Raw genomic sequence first — 21,640 nt, 5'->3', positions numbered from 1 at the left:
GATGATATCTACATTTTACTAACCGCATTGAGCAGTGTTATCCCTTTGTTACGCTCTTTTCAGATGTTTTCTTGACAGAGAAGCCTGCAGAGCCTGTGCATAAATATGTATGCGTACGTCACTCTTGCACACCTATCTTAGGCACATACCTGATCTTCTGACGAATATTGGTTGCCCAGAGAATATATATTTAATAAGAAAGGAGCTCAGTTGTGCTCAGAACCTCTGGGAAAAGGCTGCAGGCCTCCGGTAAGTCAAAAGGCAACGTGTGGTCTGACAGCAAGGATTTTCAAGCATTCTCCTGCTGGGCTTCCCCTGAAATCAAGAGAAGACAAGACCTCTTTGAGATTTACTAATGAGTAAAGTTTAGATTCAGAGGGAAATAACTGAGATATCAGAAGTCAGAGGGGAAAAAGCTGTTTTCTGATTCTTGGAAGCAAAAAGAAGCAGCACCCATCTCCTCAGCCTTGGAAAGCACACACAAAATGGGTGCTTCCTTTCTCTTGTATCTTTTGTTTAGTCGATATGATACTGAAGCTGATGGTGTCTCACCAGTTTATGTAAAATGCTAATCTATCCAGCTAATTTATGAAATGGATATCTTTCTTTTATAGTGTATAAAATATATAAAAATACCACTAACCATTTCCTTAAAGAGGCAGCATACAAAAATTAATAGAGGGATCCAGGCTGGTGCTCCAAATGCTACAGTAACTGCCGTGTTCCTCCTTAAAGAGACAGGTAGTGAAGACCCCAAAGTTTTTTGTAAGCAGCATGAGTAGTTCCTCAGTGCCTGATTGCTAAATGGTTATTTTCCTTTCTTTCCCCAAGAAGTGGATGCATTTTAAAAGTGGCTGCATTGGATCAACCCTGTCAACGGGAAATATTCCTCCCAAAACAAGCACATGCCAACAGTTGGATCTCGGCTTTCTGACAGGTAATTGCACATGCTGTGAGGCATTCTTGTCCTTGTATAGAAATGGAAGCACAACAGAGCAAGCTGGAGTTTTTCTGCAAGCTAGGCTACAGCAAGGAGCAAGTTGGCAAAGTACTGGAGAAGCTAGGCCAGGAGGCCTCTGAAAATGATTTACTGCAAGAGCTAATTCAGATGGGCAGCAGAAGGATTCCGGATCCCAAGAACTGGATGCAGCAATTTCACTCCAGGCCTGGTGCTCCAGCATCTTGCACGCCCCTGCCTGTTTCACTACAGTCTACTGAGGAAGCCAGTCATCCTGCCACAGACTTGAGACCCATTGTGATTGATGGCAGCAACATCGCCATGAGGCAAGCGTTTTTTCTGTTTTGTTATCCTAGATCGTTTCTCTGCTTCTTTAGCTTTTGTAGTGCCATGAAATTACCTTCATGTGGAACACTAGAATTTTGGAGAAGGGTTCAGGTTTTGTCTGTGCAGACAGATCCCTGCCACTTCTGGTGCCACGCCAGAAGCAAGTCAGCCCCACAGAGAGAGATTGCACCTTGGGTTGTGTGGAGAACCCACCAATGGTCCTTCCTGTTGTTCAAAGCATTAAAATACTTTCTGGGATAAGAGTTCCCATCTGGGAAATCTGTAGGCTCCATGTACCTATTACAAATTTAAACCGGTTCAGTAGCAATTCTGTCAAGAAACTGTGGGAATTTTAGTTCTACAAAAGGGGCTAGGGGATCCCTAATGTTGGACCCTCATTTGCCTCTCCTTTCCATAGCTCCCAGCCTCCTTCAGGAGACTGCCGTGAGAGTTAACCTGGCATAAAATGAATGCATGTACATATATACATATATATATGTATATATGTATATATATGTATATATACATATACTTCAACTGGGATATAACAGTTCTGTTGTAGTTAATTTCTTATACTATGCTGCCAGTGCTTGGAATGGTCTGACAGCCATTTAGCAGCCATCTGGTCAGTTAGCCTCCCTTCTGTCTTCAGTGCACTTGCTGTTTGCAGTCTCATGTCAGTCTCTTGCAAGGGCTTCAGGATTACACTTGGAGCCTGGCCCTCTGTTTCTGCTGGCCGCAATCTATTACGACAAGATATACAAACTCCATTGTTTATTCCACACTACTTGTGTTGTGGTGATGACAAGTTATCCCTTTTGTTAAGCTTTTGCCATTCGCTGATTGCATCTCTCTCTCTCTCTCTCTCTCTCATCCGTTTCACTGTGTTCTCTAAAGCTGCAACTCTTCTAGCAAAAAGCTAAATCCACCTCTGACTTTTCCTTAACTTGCCCTGTTCTTTTCCTCATTGTCACTTTGGGCATTAACGCATGGGCAGAATGTTCCTGGTTCGCTCCTCTGTTATCTCACAATAATCCCACAATATTTAATCCCACAATATTTAAATCTGGATAATCAAACGCATGATGCCAGCCTATCCCACATTAAGTCTGAAACAAGTAGCTGCTGGAGGCTCCCTGTGCGTTTGAACCAACCATATAATGTGGGATAGTTCGCAATGCGGGATAGCAGGGGAGTGACATCGCCCAAGGATTGGCTGAGGAGTTATCCAATCAAAGGGCGATTCTCCCCCTTTTTTTTTTCTTGGAACACCAGCGTTCCGGTATACCATCGTCTCAACCTGTCAATTAAAAAAAGGCGGGACGGGAGACCGGAAGCAGCAATTGCTCGCACAGGAAAGGGGGCGGGACGGGGGACGGGAAGCGGCACTTGCTCGCGCAGGGAAGGGGGCGAAACGGAGGAGACCGGTAAGGGGCATTAGTAGCGAGCTAGCCGAGTAATTACACGCACGTCGGCGTTCCGGTAATGTAGCGGAATAAAAAAAAAGTAGCGGTTTAGCACTGAAAAGATCGCTAGAAAACAGGGATTGATTAACCCGGGTTTTTTTGCCTTAATTCGCGACTAAGGTGGGTCCGATGCGCAGCCCTTGGACGGTCGTGCGTGTGGACCACGGAGATTCGCTACTATTAAGGCACAAAAGCGAGACAAATTGGCCGTGCGTTAAGCCCCTTGGATTCAACCTGCTGAATGGTGTTGCATGGCAAATTGTCCTGCATAAGCCCTAAACTCACTCAAACCTCTTTGATTACGTATTCCAGGGGTGAATGAGGCTGAAAGATGAAACACCATTGGCAAGGTTAGGGCTAATGACATCTCTGTTCAGTGGTTATGTTCAAACTGTAAAAGACAAGTGGTACAAGTGTGCAATCAGGCCACAGCTATATAGAACAACCACCTGGCTCTAGAGTTAACAGACAGAGAAGCAAAGAGAAATTTGCTGTACACTTTGAATTCTGCAAAACATACAAAATCAGCACCCAGGAGATTCAAAGAGTGAAGGGAAGTGAGGAAGGAGAATAGTGCCGTTCAGTTATTTCAGATCACGGAATAAGTTTGAGTATAGTTATTGCTGAACACAAATTCTAGCTAAAAGCAAAGAATTACTTTCCTCATCCCAGTATGATTAAAATAACACTTTTAAAAGGCAATAATTACCACCAACAAAATCCTTATGATATAAAAATTCTCACCTTTTAAGAAATGTTCCTTTCCATTTTCTTTTCTCAAGCCCTGGTTCGTTTAAAATATTATTATTTGTTTAACTTGCCTGTCTCAGTTTCTCTGAAACGATTCTACTTTATGCTCATGAAAGCCATTTTATTGGTGTCCCTGGGCAAGCTGGGGGTTGCTAGTTTGCAAAAGTGCCCTAGTAGTATGCTTGATCAGTTGACTAAGGTTGCACCTACATAGGAGCACAAAAATGTGTACCAACCCACCCCTCAGGCTTCTGCTGTGCCACCCCTGTGCAGAAGCATAGATGAGGTGGGTCATCGCAATGGGTGCCCAAATGCAGTCCAGCAAACCCCTCTTTCTCTTCCCTTTCACTGCTAAGCTGGACTGAAAGGCTCCTGCACTGTTGGGTCGGGAAAGTGGGAAAGACCTTTAAAGGGCAAAAGGGGGAAATAGCTGCCCCAACCACTTGGAAAGCAGAGCTTAGATCTGTGTGTCCTGCCCCCCCCCCCCAATTAGGGTTGCCAGCTCTGGGTTGGGAAATACCTGGAGATTTTGGGGGTGGAGTCTGAGGAGGGCAGGGTTTCAATGCACTGAAGGCATTACCCAAGGCATTATTGGAGAAGCCTTGAAGGCATTACCCAAGGCAGATGGGGCAGAATATGCCAAGCTTAAGGGAGCGGTACTGGATCATTACAAAATAACCCCCGTCTCATACAAGAAGAAGTTCAGAGGGTGATATACAAGAAAGGGGACATGCCATAGAGTCCAATTGCCAAAGCAGCCATTTTCTCCAGGTGAACTGATCTCTGTCGGCTGGAGATCACTTGTAATAGCAGATTTCCTGCTACCACTTGGAGGTTAAGGAAAAAACAGACACCTCTGTACAAATATCAACAGATGAGAAATTCAATACAGGAATAGCTGTAAACAATGCCAATTATATTGGCTATATTTTAACAGTATGTGGTAATATGCCCACCAGTAACATATACCATCAACAGATGTGTGTATTTTTATGCATATTTTTATAGAATATCCAAACAGGTAAGTTACACAGCAACTTCCTCTATCAGGTAAGTATGGAAGCAGAGTTCACTTGAAATTGTCCTTTAAGATGTGTTTCTTTCTTTACAGCAGCAAATTAAGCATTGAAGGAGAAAACGATCGTTTCGAAGCATGAAGCCCAATTCTTCCTCAGTTCTTCCTATGTAATACAATAAATAAATCTTTTTCATAGTCTCCAGTCTCTTTAAAATACATTTTTGTAAGTATATGAAGTATTTTTGTATGTATTTAATTATCAACTGTTTTAGTATTGTAGTAAATTATTGACAAATATGGAATGTATTTTAAAGAGACTGGAGACTATGAAAAAGGTTTATTTATTGTATTACATAGGAAGAACTGAGGAAGAATTGAGCTTCATGCTCCGAAACGATCGTTTTCTCCTTCAATGCTTAATTTGCTGCTGTAAAGAAAGAAACACATCTTAAAGGACAATTTCAAGTGAACTCTGCTTCAATACTTACCTGATAGAGGAAGTTGCTGTGTAACTTACCTGTTTGGATATTCTATAAAAATATGCATAAAAATACACACATCTGTTGATGGTATATGTTACTGGTGGGCATATTACCACATACTGTTAAAATATAGCCAATATAATTGGCATTGTTTACAGCTATTCCTGTATTGAATTTACCACTTGGAGGTTGGCAGCCCCTACCCCCTGCCTTTCCTGTATTGGTTGTGGGAGACACTGTCTGCAGTCACCCTGAAGGTCAGAGTAGTTTGAACTCTTTGAACCAGGACACAGTAGTTAAAAAACAAAATCTGGTTTAAAGGAGAAAGCCCCAGAAAGCCTACAAGTCAGGCTCAGAATGAGCACATCATAGTGGGGAGATGGAATGATGGTAGATGGAACAGGCCTCCCCACGCCCATTTCAAAGAGGCATGCCACTGGTGCATCAAGACTTCATAAACCAAAGAGATATAAGTAGAAACTACAAGAAGGCACTAGCCATTTCTGACCTATATTTTCTTTCTTTTTAATTGCAGCCATGGAAATAAGGAAGTGTTTTCATGCATGGGAATTCAACTGGTGGTGGACTGGTTCAAGAACAGAGGTCACAAGTACATCAAAGTCTTTGTCCCTTCTTGGAGAAAGGCACCAACAAGATTTGATAATCCTGTTACAGGTAGGTATGTTTTTTAGAGCAAATTTAAAATATGAAGCCTTGCTTCAGATGACACTTTTGATGTTATGGGCAGCTAAATTCCAGGCAATAAACAGCCCATTTCACATTCCAGTTAAAACTGAAGTCAATGGAATTTAAATGAGTTTAAATCCCAATGCTAGAATGTGCTGTTTCTGTATATACAGAAGGCTTCAAACACTTTGAGGATTTGGGTGTGATTTTTAAATCTATTTAAATCCTTACAAGTGTTTGACATCTGCTAGGATTTTTTAAAAATGTAACATCTCCTTTATTTTAACTTTTAGATCAGCATATCCTTGAGATACTTGCAAAGCAAGCAATTATTGTATTTACACCATCCCGCAAAATGAAAGGCAAGAGGATGGTATGCTATGATGATCGCTACATAGTGAAGCTGGCATATGAGCAAGATGGGGTCATTGTTTCCAATGACAACTTTCGGGACCTGCAGAATGAAAATCCGGAGTGGAAATGGTTCATTGAGCAGCGACTGCTCATGTATTCCTTCGTCAATGACACGTAAGACACCAACCATCATCTCATCTTTGATCTCTTCTGGAGGTCTAATCCTAGCATAGTCAATTGCAGTTTCTATCATTTAGCAGGAAAGGAATTAGCTTTTTTAAAAAGGTATTATTTGAGAACTTTTCTTTGTGTTCTTCAAAAATATTGTTTGTAACTGTGATATACTCATGGCATTTGTTTTTGGTAAAGCAATAATTTCATCTGTGGTTGCCTTTTCCACATTGCTGGCCTAGTTGGTTATATCCTAGGGCTGGTATCTGCTGAATGGCCTTATGTCTCAGTCACATGCACATGTGTGTGTGTGTAAAGTGCCATCAAGTCACAGCTGACTTACGGCAACCCAGTAGGGTTTTCAAGGCAAGAGGCTAACAGAGCTGGTTTGCAATCGCCTTCCTCTGCATAGTGACCCTGGTATTTCTTGGTGGTTTTCCATCCAAGTACTAGCAAGGACCAACCCTGCTTAGCTTCTGAGATCTGAAGAGGTACACGTAAATAAGAAAGCATTATCTTTATTTAGGTGGTTTTCAAACTTTCGGCCTTCAACAATTCCTCCAACATTGACTTCCTTACTGAGGAACTCTGGCATGTCAGCCACAAAAGCCCTGAAGAAAATCCTGGAGCACGTTCAGTTCATGCAGTGAATAGGCCATACCTATTGGGCATTACTATTGTAGCGTACAAAACACAGAATATGACCTAGAACATAACCAGTACTTTCCTGGAGCTGCACACTTGATAGGAAGATTAGTAATAGTGGACAAGTCATTGATGGGGAAAGCATTTCTGTCATTATTGACCTTCTCACGGAGGAAATCTAGATAAGCTTCTAAGAAATTTAGCAGTTCAGAATTAATTAAATTTCAAAATAGTCTGTCTTTGCACAGACAAACCTGGTTGAATGAACCTTCAGAGTTGAAGCAACAAAAACCAGAATCCAACAGAAGACTCCAGCTTCCTAGAGTGATTAACATGCTACACTATGACCATGGAGACCCAGGTTCAAATCCTCACTCTGCCAAGAAAGTTCACTGGGTTACCTTGGTTCAGTCATTTTCTTTCAGCCTAACCTCTGCCTAACGTACCTCACAGGACTGTTGTGGGGGTAGAATGAAGGAGGGAGACTAATGTGTGTCACCCTGAGCACCTTAGAGGAAAGGCAGGATAAAAATGTACCAAATAAATAATTTTAAAAATTAGACTGTAAGGCATTTCACATTCTTCATTATCAGTGGAAATTACAAGATTCACAAACACATACCCAGAGACCAAAAACAAAACAAAACCAGACCTGGCAAAGCATCATTATGTCAACAAGGCCAGGAAGTGATTATGAAAGTACACTAGATAGCCACTTTAGGCCTAACTAGCTTAAGAAAATACCAGTTTCCTACAAAATGGAGATGATCCAGCCAACTAAGTACTGTTAAATCCCACTTATTTAAATTGGAGTGTTTAGTACTGTTAAATCCACTTATTTAAATTGGAGGGCTTTAAATCTCTTCTTTGCAATCAATGGCACTTAAAAGTGGTTAACTTTGGAAAGTATAACACACTTATTTGCATGTATCTACTTTAGTTAGTGCTAGGCTAGCCTGATCTCGTCAGATCTCAGAAGCTAAGCAGGGTCAGCCCTGGTTAGTATTTGGATGGGAGACCACCAAGGAAGTCCAGGGTTGCTGTGCAGAGGAAGGCACTGGCAAACCACCTCTGTTAGTCTCTTGCCATGAAAACCCCAAAAAAGGGGTCGCCATAAGTTGGCTGCGACTTGACGGCACTTTACACACTCACACAGATGACATTCAGTTATCCATCAGCTGCTTCTTGGGCCAAATATACTAGAGTTAATAAGGGGAAGAACTGGGATTGGGCAGAGTAATATCTGACAGGTGACTGGATAAGTTATAACATTGACGGGGTTGATGTGTTTTTCCCATTAATGGTTTTATGTAAACTTTGTAACCATTTGCTTTATGGTTTTCCAAAGCACTAATTGACAGGTTTGTAGAATACTAATGTTGCTCATTCACTATCCCCTGCCAGTTATGATTCACATGCTTGATTATATAGTCCTCTGTGTCCATCTCTCTTCCCACTAAAGTAGGAGTTGTGTATACGAGTTGGGAATCTGTTTGACAAAGGGCCTGAATAATGTATTAAAATCACACCAAGAAACTTTATGATGAACTGACATATATTTCAGATGATGATGACTGTTCAGTTAACTGTGATAATTTTATTTTAGATTTATGCCTCCTGATGATCCCTTGGGCCGACACGGACCTTCTCTCGCCAGTTTTCTGAGCAAAAAGCCACTGATCCCTGAACCAAAATGGCAGCTCTGCCCTTACGGTAGGTTTTCAGTGCTTTGCACCGTTGACCATCCACCTAACTTGTGAGATCCGCAATAAAAGAAACGTCTAGTATTATAGAAAGATGTGCAAATGGTGATTTACACAGTTACTATTTGTGCTTCCTGTATCAAGTTGAAAGGCGAGCTTGTCTTCTCCCCTTTAGAGATATGCAGAAGCTCCCTGATATCTGAAGCTTGCAAATATTTCCAACTCGAAAAATCAGAGATTCTCTTTAGACACAACACTAGAAATGCAAATATTTGTATTTGTTATTTATAGTCTGCCTTTCTCACTGAGACTAAAGGTGAAATTTACACAATGTAAAAAGCACTTTTAACATCTGCATTAACTTCTTGCTTCTCCTGGCAATCTTGAGGTCACCCCGCTCCATGGTAAACCAGGAGCAGGCATGTAAGCCCTCACTTTAAATTGCTAATATTAATGCTACTCTGAGTTCCACCTAACAAAGAGGCTGGAAATTTGAGGCAGCTTTACATTTTCAATGAGAACATGGTGGCTACTATTTTTTTGATCCGCATTGTGATGCTTAGCACACAGAGAGGGAACTTAAGTGAGATGGACTATAAATAAAACTTCTGCATATCTTGCCAGGGAAACCATTACACACTTGGTGAGTTGCATCTGTTTACATAGCAGACAGTATGAAAACGACAGATGCCACATCCTGAGCAAACCAACAAAGCTGCACTGAACTATTACAGCTTCAGCTGGGGAAAAGCTTGCAGTGCAGTTCCACCTGGCCCTACACTCCTAGCAGGGCAGATGCTTTATTTGGTGTTCTGTCAGGAGGAATTTAACCTGGGAAAGGGGAGCTTCGTCAAGCTCTTTCGTCATGAACAGGCCATTACTTGGCGGAGTTCAGCCTTACAAGAACTCTGCAATGCTGCTTGGAGAACTGCTTAGGAAGCCCGGGTGACTTCTCAAAAGGGTACGGATGACTGACATGACCGCTCCCACTCTTTAGTGCCCAATCACAGATAATAAAAGGGCAAGGATGATGGCTTGACATTGGGGTGGAGAGTCATTATAAATCAGACTTAAAATGGGGGCAGCTTATTTTTCAACCAACTCCATAGTGATGGTGAGAAGTTCCCCTGATAAAACAGTCCTCAGGCTAGGGACAGACCATAAAATAGCTAAAAAGAAGGTGCCCCTTAGTTAAAAGCATGCATAATGAGAAATTTTGGTCTGTTTCCAGGAAAGTAAGGGAGGCAGCAGGCAAGCCTCAAGAGGGCGAGCATTCCAAAGGAGAGGTGCCACTGCTGAAAAGGCCCTGAGTCTGGCCACCTTTCTTACCCCTGCAGGTGGGGGCACAGAGAGCAGGGCTGAAAGAGTATCATTCATAATCTAAAAGTAGTGCCATGTTTGTTCGTATTAAATAGTTTTGTTTTAATTTTGTATCATGGTTTTTAAGAACATTGCTAGCTGTGCTGTGGATATAATTAATGGAAAATGAGGGCATAAATATCTGAATAAATACCAAACAGTGGAGATTGCAAGATAGTTGAGTGGATCATTCTTCTTTCCCATAAATGATGGCAAAGCAAATAGCCCCACTGAATCCAGAAACTGAATTTGAGCTTCTGAAATATACCACACTTTTCCTTCATTCACTCTTCCTTCTATTCATTCACTCTTCCTTCTATGCATTCATAAAATCAAAATACAAGAGGTGCTTCTGCTTTATGTGCCAAACAGTAATGCTCAATTACTTTACAGTTGTGGTGGTCTTATCCTATGAAAGACATGGGGCACTTCCAAGACCTACATTTCCATAAACCAGCCATGCATTCTGATTGATGTAATTGATATGCATTAGCTCATTATCTACAATTTTTTCCTCCCAGGCAAAAAGTGTACATATGGCAACAAATGTAAATTCTACCACCCAGAAAGAGTTAATTGTGATCAGATCTCGGTGGCTGATGAACTTCGAGCAAAGACAAAGTCCTGTTTCCTTCGTGAGAGGTCAGAGGAAGAAAAAATGAAGACAAACCCTCCCAAAAACAGAGGTGGGAATACATTCAGCTCAGTGGGGTCTAGAGGGGGCAGCACTATTGGCTGGAAAAGCAGCTCAGCACACAGCTTTGAGGAACTTCAGACTAATCCTCCACAGTGGGAAGATGGCACCAGGAATTCAGCAAGTGACTGGCCAAGCATGCATCAAGGCAGCTGGCAACTGCAAGCAACTGCATCACACAAAGGTCAAGACAAACATACAGGAGCCATCCTGAAGCGACTCTCTGCATTGTCTCTTAGTTCCCAGAAGTATTCTGGATACACACTTACAAGACCTGGTAAATATGAGGACATGGTGGATGATCAACATAACGTTCACCAGCTCAAACACAATGCACCTCTGCCTCATCCTAGCCAGTGTTTGGAATGCCCATGCTTACAAAGATGTAATCTCCAAGGATTAGGTGTCTGCCAAGATGAGAAAGTACCAGGGCTAAGTCCTCTTTCACAAGTTTGCAGGATGCAAACACCAACAGTGCAACTGCCCGAAATATCTGGTTTTGTAAGACAGGGTCTGGAAGCCCAACCTGAAGGACTGCACAGCTTGATAACGTCTTCATTTGACCTGTTTTCATACAACCACCATGGAGATATGCAACATCCTGGAAATTTGCAGACCAGGTCTTATGACCAGTCACATTGGTTGGACTTTGGCCTGTTTGGAGCAGTAGAGTTTTATCCCTATCCTTCTGATACAGAGTCTGAACAGAGCATGTCTGTAAACTCACTTTATGGTGAGCAACCTCAGATTCAACAAGCCTCCTGCTCTTCCTGCCCATACAATCTGTGTCCTCCTCATACATTAATGTTTTAGATAACGAAAGCTATTTCTTAAAAAGTACGGGACCCTATGTAGCAGATTCTCTACAAGAAAGGCATGGTAAAAGAAAAGCAGTTATGTTATTATAATGCCCCAGTGTATACTCCTACTCACAATTTGTACAAGTAACTTTGTTGGAAGAACAGAAGAATTTATTCTAAACAAGACTTTGAATTGCATTGTTACCCGTCTTTCCATCATTTGCCCTTCTGTACTCTGGGTGGGACAATGCCTGCTTTTCAATCTGTTATCGTCTCTAGCTTCTTGTTTAAATCCATGCCTGCTTTTACTGTAGAGATTTACTGCATTGCCGCAAACCTCATCTATTATGATTTAACTTCATTTAACCCCCTCCTCCACAAACATTCTTGCTATTCCTTTATCAAACCCCAGACCCTTCCTTCCGCATTCTCTTCTCTGTTAGAGTTACAACATACTTTGCTTGGTATAACTATTTTATTACTTTGCTATATTGCATAGCTTTGGTCATCACATGAGGTGTGAATGACAAATGTGCATCCCTGCAACATTTGGGACATTTGTTGAAGGATCTTGGTATTTCAGGTTTGTAGCCTGAGTGCTTATTAAATCCCTCTCTGTTTATCAGTGCTCAAGGAATATCTGTGGCTTGAAAACATCTTTCACTGTAGCCTCTTGTGGGGGGTGGGGAGGGGAAACAAATTATTAATTATTCATGTTTTAGTGATTGCTTGGTTCGTTTATGCATTGCGTGTGGGGCTGCTTCTGAAAAGCACTCAGAATTTGCACCTAGTTCACCATATAGTAACCGGGTAGTTAACTGGGACCTGCCTTATTCAATATAGTTGCCAATGCCAAAAGCTTCTGTTTTTGGGAGGGTTTGTCTTTATCTTTTCTTCCTCTGACCTCTGAGGAAGGAAACAGGACTTTGTCTTTGCTCCAAGTTTGCTTCCAGATGATGGTGTAGTGATGCCATTTAGTGCCTTATAGAATATTCGAAGGATTCTTTATTAATCTGCCCATTAGCTGAGGTCACCAGTTAAGGTCCTGCATGGCCTTTTCTAGGGTTGTGCCCCAATAAAGCACATTAACCTCTACTAACTTTTAGGCACTTGTTTTCTCAATTTTTAAATAGGATATATTACACAGTTGCTTTATTATTTTTAGTTGTTGCCTGTTTTGCATTTCGTCCCTTTGTTTTTCTTTGGAACATAGTCCTGTTTTAAAATGTGTTTTGAGATTCTGTTCTAGCATTATTTTAATATTCACATGTAAGCTGCCTTGAAGAGGACAAGATGGAACATAAATCTTTAAAATAATTATGCTTATATATTTATAAGGAGCTCATTTGTCATAAGAGTTCTTCTATATTCAAATTGTAAAAAATAGCAGAATAGTGAAGTAGAGAGCAACACTTTATGGACTTCAATATTATCAAGATGATGTTCTCAACAATAAATGTGTGCCCAAATAATGTGATGCCTAGCCCAGTTTTCCTGTTTCAGAAACACAAAATCAGCTTGAACGTTGGTTAATCTATGTTCATAAGCTTTAAACTCTCATAACTAAGTCTATTACGTGTGTCCACATATTCAAGCAGAAGATTGTTGCCATATTTAAAGCTGCTGAGAATTTTTTAAAGAAGTGGGAAGTTGTTTGAACATGGGTGATCAATTAAAACAACAAAGAAGTGTGTACATGCATGACACATGCAAATGTTTTCTAGTTCTTCACAATTTTTAAACAAAGAAAACTCTGCATTGATAGTGTTCAAATTTTTCTAGAGCATCATTGTCAAGTGTTTTGAAAAATAAAACCTCAAGATGATAGGCAAAAGCCCCAAGAGGACAGGCAAAACATTACTAAACCAAAAAGTTAACATCTGGGATTTCAATCCACAACTCTTAATATCGTGCTGTTTCGCGAACACAAAGGCAGCAGAATTTCCCAGACCAATGAAAACATCACAAAGTGGCAAGCAAGCTGTGAGCACTTGTCCCGTGATAATCCCATAAACAACATCCACAGACGAATAGTCCAAAAGAGAGTTGATTTATTCGGAAGACCAACAGGTTTACAGCAGCAAACAGATTGGCACTAATGGGGATTAGGGGTATGGTGCAGGGCCTATATGAAAGAGCAATAGTCATATCAAGATAGCAATGGAAGTCATGGCAACCCCCCTCCCGGCGAGGGTGGATTCCCACGGGACTCAGAAGCAGACTAGGAATTCGTCGGTTGGCAGAGCTGTCCTTGAACAGCACCTGGGGAAACCAAAACAATCTCAGTCAGGCCACTTCAGCAGAGAACAGGCCTGACACAAGCTTTCAAGTTCACTAGAGCTATTCTTCAGGCTTGATGTTAAGCAAAATATATGGGACATCTGTGGGGGGTGTTGTTGGGTTGATCAAATACTTCTGTGTGTGTGTGTGTGTGTGTGTGTGTGTTAAGTGCCGTCAAGTCATTTCCGACTCATGGCGACCCTATGAAGCAGAGTCCTCCAAAATGTCCTATCTTGACAGCCTTGCTCAGATCTTGCAAATTGAGGGCTGTGGCTTCCTTTATAGAGTCAATCCATCTCGTTGGGTTTTCCTCTTTTCCTGCTGCCCTCAACCTTTCCTAGCATGACTGCCTTTTCTAGTGACAATGTGACCAAAATACAATAGCCTCAGTCTAGTCATTTTAGCTTCTAGGGTCAGTTCAGGCTTGATTTGATCTATAACCCACTGATTTTTTTGGGGGGGCAGTCCAAAATACTTCTAACAGTTTCCAAATTCAGAGAATTAAGACTGCAATCCTAAAATTGCTTTAAACTCTCATAACTAACACTCTCTCCTTAGCAGCTGGTGTGACCCCGTGGTGGCGTAAATGCCAATTTAAGCCAGGATAAGAGGCACTTGCGCCATCCCAGGGGCAAACACGGCAGCACTGGGGAGCTGCAGAACTGTGCCGGATGCCACCACCAGTGCAGCCACGCCAGCAGGGAATTACCAGAAGGGAAAGCTCGCACCGGTGTGTGTGTGTGTGTGTGGGCATTCCCAGGGCATTGCTGGGGGCGGAGCTGCCTTTAGGCAGCTTCTGAACCCCTTTTGCACTAGCAACACTCCCTCTTGCAGTGGCGTGGCTATGCCACCTTTCAATGGACGATTTTCCTATTTTTTATATTTTAAATAGTTTTTCTTTCCGGTGCCTCTAAGGAGGCAGCATGGCTGTGCTGCTCCCTGCCACCGTGGATCTACCCCCCCTTCAGAAATGGGCTACTCATCTTTAATTCAACAGACCTTGAGACAAAAGTGGAATGGACTGAGAAATATAAGAAGTTTACTGGAGATTTGCCTCCTGATCTATATTTACTTTATTAGAATATTTCTACCCTATCTTTCAGCGTGGCTCATGATGGTTCAATTACAAATCCCAATGTGTAACATACAAGATAAAATTAAACCCCAAATAACCTCCACCCCACTACAAAAATGCTTTTTGTATTAAATAGTCCATTAAAAGCCCTAGCAAGTAAAATGACCCTGCAAAGCCTCTACATATATCTCAGGATGGCACCCCCTCACCTTTTCAGGGACTCCATTGCATAATGGGGAAGCTACAATAGAAAAAGCAGAGGCTCTAGTTGATGCAAGGTGGATTACTTTAAGCAGGGGAACAACAGTAGGTGGCAATATGAGAACTATTTGCCCCGTATAAATATCTTTCTGACATGCAAATGGAGTTAGTTCAGTGTGCTTGAATATTTTACATTCTTATTTCAGGAAAAAGAAGAAAGATTATACAGTAAAAGGAGAATAAGACCCAAAAATGGGATAGAAATTTTTTTAGAAGGTGGTTTCCCTCAGCTCTTACATCTGGTGATCTGCATTCAGAGAAAGTGAGGATGCTGCTGCTAATATATGGAAACTCAATATTAAAGGAAGACCATGAGCCAGAAAGTTTCTACCACACAAGTAGCAGCAGACAAATTGCAGTGGGGAAGGGAACTTGCAAGATGTGGTTTGATACTGCCAAAATACACAGAATTATTGGCACCAGAAATGACATCAGATGAGAAGTGTGCACTTCCCACAGGAGGTCAACTAAGGATGAGACACTACCCCTTGAAAACAGAAGTGCAGAAATAAGTAAAAACATTATTTCAGTAAAGCAAACATAGCTTTGATAAGGCTTGGAAGCACAAATATCCCTTACTCACTAAGCAATTATTGCTGAATGTTATATGACGTGCACAGCAGAACTGGAAGGCTTGGTCTGTAACAGGGAAACTTCAGTTTGTAACTGGAGCTACACTTTACATTTTCAAATGTGGACAACGAATAACAGGAGAAATGGAGGGCAGAGAACTGGATCATACTGGTTGCCTAACGACATCTGGAGGCATGTAACTGGTGACAATCCTTGAGGAAACTCTTAAGCAGGGGAACAACTACAAGATCTAGTGTTGCCCCCTCTCCAATCCTTCCTAGCTTTGTATCCAGGCCACTGTAAAATTTTGACACTTGTGCAAGGACTGGGATCTTACCACTGTGCTGAAGTAGCATGTGAGGGGATATGAAAATCCTTTCGGACACATTGGTGCAAAAAGGGAAAGGTTATTCATATACTACACTCCTTTCTGCCATACCCAGTCACTTTAAGAAGGCTATTTAGATGAGTTTCCTATATTAAAATATTCCAGGTAGCATTACAGCTGTTTTGAGGATCGAGATGCAAATTATGGCACTTCCTATTCATGATTATACCAAACACTTTTGAAAAACAGCACATTCGGCTCAACAGAAGCTCTTTCCCAAAGGACCCATTTGTGTTGTTGTAATTATTTATTACTTATCCATTTTGTGCATTTGCTGCTGAAATGTAAGTTACTAGCCTACTTAGTGCAAGAAACATGCATTTGTGTGAGAACAAACTAAAGTGCAGTGCACATAATGAACCCCACAGCATCATTGCAGTAGTGGAAAGTTTATATGTGTGGACCTGTTTTTGTTTAACTTTGAGATTTACTTGAAGATATGACATGAAGCTGCCTTATTCTGAATCTGACTATTGATACAGCAAGTTCAGTATCATCTACTCAGACTGGCAGCAGCTCTCCTGGGTCTCAGGCTGAGGTCTTTCCCATCATTTACTGCCTGGTCCTTTTAACTAGAGATGCCGGGGAATGAACCTGGTACCTTCTGCATGCCAAGCAGAGGCTCTACCGCTGTACCTCCCCAATCCTTGGCCATACTGTCACTATGACAATAACGGGGAAGCACATAAAACACAAGTTTAATTTATACCCTGGCAGCTTGGTTTATAGTAGGCATAGACACTGAGACCAAGAACTAAATATAAAAATATCTATTCAACAATATTTAAAATTGTGATACAAATATTTAAATGGACATTCATTATGAAGGTATACCTTATTGTTTCCTTTAGCTTTACTGTAACTAAGGGAGCTGGCTCTCCTTTAACACAACTCAAAACAGTGAATTTCCCTGCATGCCCTGGCCTGCAACTCAAGCTAGTAATCTTAGAGCCTTGCTTGAATCAAGTGGTGCATTTCAAAACCTTCTGTCCTATGTACATGCAAGACTCACACACAGAAAACCTCCCGGGGGGGACGGGACATTCCCTCAGTAACAGTAAACTAGGCATCAGCTCCACTTCTTGGTAGGTTGCCCAGAGGCTTACAAGCTTTGTGGCTTCACTTTCCTCACAGATGTAACATCACCTCACAACTGTCTGACAATTTTTATTAAGACAATGTAACATTGCATACTAAAACACATAAATCTTATTTACACACACAACCCCAACCTCAACCTGGGGTTCTGTTTGTACAAAGTTGCTGGATAATATATAAACACACTGTTGATATTTATACCTATTTATCAGGAAGCTATCCAATAGATACAAACTGGATATGAAGAAATTTAAACAGACATTAATTTATTCAATTTTTATCCAGTCTTTCCCCCTAAGGGGATCAAACAGCACTGAGGTAATGAAGTGAGGATAGTAGGCACAATTCTGTTTCTGCCCCAACAGTATATACAATAGCAGCACAGAAAAGAGAGCAAAAATAGCAATGGAAAAACCCGTCTTCCACAGAGCCACTAGCAATGCTGTCACCTTCCACTAATCACTTCACAAGTACCAATGCCCACATTAAGCTATACTAGGAATACACTACGCAATATGCACTGACAACAGGAACATCATGATATTACTTAAGTCTTTCCACATTCTCTTCCTCATGCAAGCATTCTGCTAGGCAAAGTTCACAGCATCCCTCTGGGATTAGGACAGTAATTAATGCCTGCAACCACAAACATAAGGGCTCCCATAGACAGGGGTTCCATTACTGTCGCAACACAAATGTAGACAGCCCCCAAGCAGCCAGCCTTATGCTAGGGCTGCACAGAGAAGGAAGCAACAGATCCACAGGTAACAGAGTAGGAAGCATCCATGACAAACGCGCAGGCTTCCTAGAAGTAGGAAGGAAACTTTTTACAAGGCAAACAGAAGGGAGTTAACGCAACAAGGAAGAAGAGCAACATCAAGCACATAACTGACAAGTATGTTAGTTTCCTAATACTCTATTTTGCCCAGTCCCCTTCATTGCAGTGAGCCACACCTACCTGCTGTTCACTGGAGCTGACCATCAGTAGCTTCTGGTTATTACCACAGCTAACTTCACTGTCCAGCTTCCCCTCTACTTCATATGGCCCAGCTGCATGGTTATCTCAGCAGTATTTTCCAGTGAACTCTTGGGAGCCCCCCCACACACACATTTGTTATTATTCCAGTGGCTAGACTGTAGATGCCCTGACCTGGATGGCCCAGGCTAGCCTGATCTCGTCAGATCTCAGAAGCTAAGCAGGGTCAGCCCTGGTATTTGGATGGGAGACCACCAAGGAATACCAGGGTTGCTGTGCATAGGAAGGCATTGGCAAACTACCTGTTAGTCTCTTGCCATGAAAACCCCAAAAGGGGTCGCCATAAGTCGGCTGCGACTTGAAGGCACTTTACACACACAGACTGTAGATACCATACAGATTGTCTGCTATGGTTTGGTGATGGTGAGTGCCTGATGCTGCCCTCCCATTGTCTGTGGCATTTTGAAGATAGCTGAGATGGAAATGGAAGAGCAGGAAAAGATCCCTTCTGTTAACCTTCAGCAGAAAAGAGAAATCTGTAAAGATCAAAGCCTTGATTGAATAGCATCATTGGAGGAGTGACTTCTAAAAGTGACACGCAGGGTACGACATCCTTACTGGTCCCAATATACCTGTTTATAACAGTGATTTAGATCCATAGGTGTCCTTCAACTCAGGTTCTATTAAATGCCATTAAAGCTAATACAGATTATAATTAGTGACATCAATGGCAGTAGATGTATAAAAAAGCTATGTTTCCCTGCCATCTTCTCACCATTAATACCATGACCATTGTCGAAGGCTTTCACGGTCAGAGTTCATAAACAGGACACACAAACAGGACACGGGGTCTTATTCCAAGACACTGAAAGACTGGACAATTCTACCAACTATTTAGTCAGATTACACAGAGAAGCCATTGAAATGCATAAACATCAGAACAACTTTAACAGAAAAGAAGAGAGTTTAAGAATGAATAAGGCTTGGCTTCCTGTCCTGAAAACCTCCAGACTAACAAAGACTACAGTCCACAATAGCCATGCAGATTAGCCTTGGATTTCACACATTAACAGATCACTTCAGGATACAATGGTTCCATATTAACATACCACACCCTCATTATCTTGATACTTACAGGACAATGATTAGCACATTAACTTTGATAGTTTTTGAAGGACAATGATTCAGCTCAAACCCAACCCCTTTCTGACTATATATTACTCTTCCAACCCACTTGACACTGAGAGACACTGTCCTTCAGTGTTACTCCTCTGAAGATGCCTGCCACAGCTGCTGGCGAAACGTCAGGAAAGAAAATACCAAGACCACGGTCACACAGCCCGGATAACCTACAAGAACTATGACCATTGCTGAACTATTTGTGCTGGGACCTTCATTACCACCATCTTCTCTGTAGAGATGGTGTTTTCCACCTCAAAGTCATGAAATGTGAAGCAGAATGACCACTAGAATTACAAGGTATTTTACAAAGTGATCTGTAATGGCTTGAATTGGAGTGAGGAATGGGATTCTCAACTCTGTTCCTCCTACAGCAATCAAAATATTAGAAAACCAGATATAGAACTATACCAGTCATAGTCCCTAAACTAGGCTCTATATTGTTTCAGTACTGTACCTAGTTTTGATATGCGTCCTATAGAAGTTTTAGTGTTGCTATCACACACTTGAAGCACTTAATCTAATAGTGAGAAACCAAGCTCCTCTGAATAAAATCATAGTCTTTAAGGCCTGTAATTATGTGTAATAACACTGATTCTTAACATAATTTAATAGCCAAGAGAAGGTGTTCATTTGTAATTTTCATTGTTAGCAAAAGATTAAATGTTTCCCTCCCATGAGTACCCTGGACTGGGACCTGAAGCACATCTACCTCCTATACTCTAGTAATAGCAAACTGTACTGCTAGCTATTTTAAAAACAATTGTGATTCCGTTCACAGAATTCAATCAAACATCAGATCTATCGTGTTCAGGCATTAGCTGTCTCTCTGGAATATGATATCTCATCAAACTAAATGTGAGTGGAACCTGCAAGTTGAAACCAAACTCATTCCACATTAAATGGCAATTTTAAGTACTAACAAATACAAATACAAAAAGCTTTAATGGCATAAAAATTTTAAGTAATGATGTAGAAAAACTGGGGAAGCAAGGACCGATCACGTGTCCTACACTGCTTCTCAGTACAAAGAGAAGGGACAGCCGTTCCTAAAAGTGTTCATGCTTTCACACTCTCAGAAACGCAAAATATCTCACTAAAAAAACCATTTCTTACAATATGTTTGATCATAGACAAGATCAGCTAGTTTACATTCAACTGTCATTTCAGCATCTATATATAGCTGAGTGACAAAGTTTAAAAAACCACAAACCAAATATTACAATATATTTTTTTAATTTTTATAAATAACTTATCTGTTACAAAGACAGATTACCCAGCTAAATCACAAAACCATCAACTCAAGATATCCAAATTAGGTTTTATTAATACAACAGGTAAAAATTGATTTGTCAATCTTCACATAGAACTGCAGATGAAGCTGAAAAACAAGGCCTCTTTTTTAATAAACAAAATGCACTGAATGCATTATGCTTTGGATCTACTGACCAATTATTTGGGATTGACGTTTATTTCCCACATTAAAAAAAAACACCGCAAAGCCTTTAAAACGAAGGCCCTTGTGTATTCACATAGATCACTTGTAAAATTCCTATTAAGATGTCCACTGGCAAATATTTACAGTGGGTGACAGTCTATTTTGTCTCTTGCTACATATAAGCACTCTCTCCTGCATCATTCTAAGATAACTACATCATTTCTGCAGCAGGCAAGAGAACATATAAAAATATAAAACTATGTTCTTCATTTCAGCTGTGTGGGTTCCACCTGAATGCTTTCCTTCAAAGAACAAAGGATTATGGAAATAAAGAGATGCTTGGTACTGCTTCAGTGTTCAAGTGTGCTTGATTTCTCTTTTCCAGCCTATATTTCGGATTGTCCTAATTATTGCTATTCTCCTGAAAGTCAGGTTAGGAAGCTGGCTGCCAAGACATTCACGTCATCAATATTTCGTATTACTGCTGCCACTCTGCATTCTGCACGTACTTGCCCAAATAAAATCTCATGAAGAGTCTGCAAGACACTCAGCAGATGAAGCCAAGCTTATACAGCTGTTGATCTTGGGTGGGTTGAGCATAGTTTGACTTTGGTTCCCTTGTGCCAGACAAAACCTTACATTGTGTCACCCACCGTAAACCACAGTGTACAGAGTGAGCTATATGCATATACTCTTCAACTTTCCCTGCATTTTCACCGTGCTGCATCTGCAGGTCTTCACAGGTCATCAGCAATTACAAGAGCAACATACAGACCAGGAGGCAGTGAAGAAATCATTTAGGCATCGTTTATCATGAATGCTCTTATTTTAAGGCACTGCTTCTCTCAGATCAAAGCTTTAAAAAAAGGGTCATGATCACATGTAATCATTTAAAGGGAAAAAGAAAGTTAACAAAGACTATTACATTATACATTAAGAAGTACAAGAAATAATAAAA

At 41.1% G+C, this 21,640-nt stretch overlaps 1 protein-coding gene across 1 annotated transcript; it reads left to right on the top strand.

Annotated features, from left to right (window-relative positions):
• The first annotated feature begins 979 nt into the window (after positions 1-979).
• On the top strand, positions 980-21,470 carry ZC3H12D (zinc finger CCCH-type containing 12D). The gene is made up of 8 exons (XM_056852622.1): positions 980-1,284; positions 5,537-5,676; positions 5,982-6,216; positions 8,465-8,571; positions 10,442-10,541; positions 13,629-13,649; positions 17,791-17,853; positions 21,416-21,470. The coding sequence occupies exons 1-8, from the start codon at positions 980-982 to the stop codon at positions 21,468-21,470; spliced, it is 1,026 nt and encodes a 341-aa protein (XP_056708600.1).
• Positions 21,471-21,640: the final 170 nt, after the last annotated feature.

The sequence above is a fragment of the Euleptes europaea genome, chromosome 7 (assembly GCF_029931775.1).
Source record: "Euleptes europaea isolate rEulEur1 chromosome 7, rEulEur1.hap1, whole genome shotgun sequence".
Taxonomy (NCBI): Eukaryota; Metazoa; Chordata; class Lepidosauria; order Squamata; family Sphaerodactylidae; genus Euleptes; species Euleptes europaea.
This window is presented reverse-complemented; position numbering and strand designations above follow the sequence as displayed.